Genomic DNA, 1,418 nt, shown 5'->3' with positions numbered 1-1,418 from the left:
ACCTCCTTTGCCTGCATTGTCTGTAATAAAGAGGTGCCTTGACCCCCAGGCTTGGGGGCATCAGCCTGAGCACTGTAACCATTTGGGATTACATGCAAAACAATCTAGGGCCGCTTTCTCCTTAGCACAGACTTGGCTCCAGAGAGGGACAGGATCTCTGGATGTCCATGCCAGGACATCTGCCCCTTTCCCAGGACCGTGCAGCCACTGCACTGGCCCCTGCGCTTCACCTGCTCCCAAGATCTCCACAGCCCCAACGAGATGCAATACTGCTGTCCAGGAGCTCTGCATTTAATCTGTGGTGACAGTGCTGTGGCTGAGGGTCCTGTTGAAGAGGGGTCGGTCGAGGAAAAGCAGAAGGGGAGTGGAGGGTGCCCCCTCCAGCTCCAGCACTGTGATGTTGTTGGGGCGGCCAACATGCAGCACTGAGCCAGGCACGAAGAGGGTCTGCTGGGGCCCGCGGTGGGGCCAGTACCGGCCCAGGTTGAAGCCATTTATCCACAGCTGGCCCTGGAAGATGGAGATGGAACTGAGCTGTGCCTCTCCCCCCTCACTCCCTCTCCCAGCTATGCACCGTCTTACCTTACCCCAACCTGGGAACTTCACGAAGGTGTCCCAGGTGATGCCAGGGGTCTCAAAGGTCCCAGTGTAGAAGGCTGGCCCTGCTCTGCCCCAGCTGTTCGGTTTTGGCAGGGCAGCATGGGGCCAGCCCTGCTGCATGGCAGTGTCTATGGCCAGGGGGTACATCAGCCAGTTGCTGAGAGGGCTGGAATCCAAGGAGAGGTTCCCCAGCGCGGGGCAGCTGGGGCCCAGCCCTGCTGCATGGCAGTGTCTATGGCCAGGGGGCACATCAGCCAGTTGCTGAGAGGGCTGGAATCCAAGGAGAGGTTCCCCAGCAAGCCCTGAGATGGAGCAGGAGGGAAAATGAGGCAGCACGGTCTGCCAGAGGCAGAAGGACGCTTGGCTTCCCCAGGGCACATCCTCTTCGCAGCAGTGGAGGTGGCATGGGATCCACTCAGAGGGGCTGCTGTGGCATCTTAACTGGGAGATGGGTGTCAATCTCACAGTTTTATCCTAGTCCCAGTGGGTTTGCCAGGACCAGGGAAGGGGACAGTGTGAGATTAACCAGGGAGCAGGTCTGAGGATGGCCCTGCCATGGCTGGGATCTGTCATGGGTGGCAGGACAGGGGATGTTCGGTCATGTGGGTGCCCAGGTCATCCCTCCAGAGCCCCAGGGCCCTCTCCCCTCACCTTGAAGTCACTGGCGTTGGCCCCGAAGCTTATCCTGCCCATGTTCTCCAGGACCACATCCAGGGTCTCCCCTGCCCTGCCCATCACACGCAGCGCTGTCTGCCCGTCCCGCTCCAGCGTCCCCTGGTACTCCTGCAGCCACAGGGTCAGCACTGCTGCCCTGTGTC

At 60.5% G+C, this 1,418-nt stretch overlaps 1 protein-coding gene across 1 annotated transcript in view; it reads right to left on the bottom strand.

The window, feature by feature from the left end:
- Positions 1-291: 291 nt before the first annotated feature.
- The window catches only part of LOC104496721 (beta-galactosidase-1-like protein), a gene marked incomplete at its 5' end in the record, with an annotated part of 4,237 nt that continues 3,110 nt past the window's right edge, over positions 292-1,418 (bottom strand). Inside the window, 4 exons of the mRNA XM_010139880.1 lie at positions 292-510; positions 583-757; positions 850-902; positions 1,252-1,383. Of these exons, the coding sequence (XP_010138182.1) occupies positions 292-510; positions 583-757; positions 850-902; positions 1,252-1,383 (579 nt within the window). The remainder of the gene's footprint in view (positions 511-582; positions 758-849; positions 903-1,251; positions 1,384-1,418) is intronic.

Source organism: Buceros rhinoceros, unplaced genomic scaffold (genome assembly GCF_000710305.1).
Source record: "Buceros rhinoceros silvestris isolate BGI_N320 unplaced genomic scaffold, ASM71030v1 scaffold26177, whole genome shotgun sequence".
Taxonomy (NCBI): Eukaryota; Metazoa; Chordata; class Aves; order Bucerotiformes; family Bucerotidae; genus Buceros; species Buceros rhinoceros.
The sequence above is the reverse complement of the archived record's forward strand: the minus strand, read 5'-3'. Positions and strand labels throughout refer to the sequence as shown.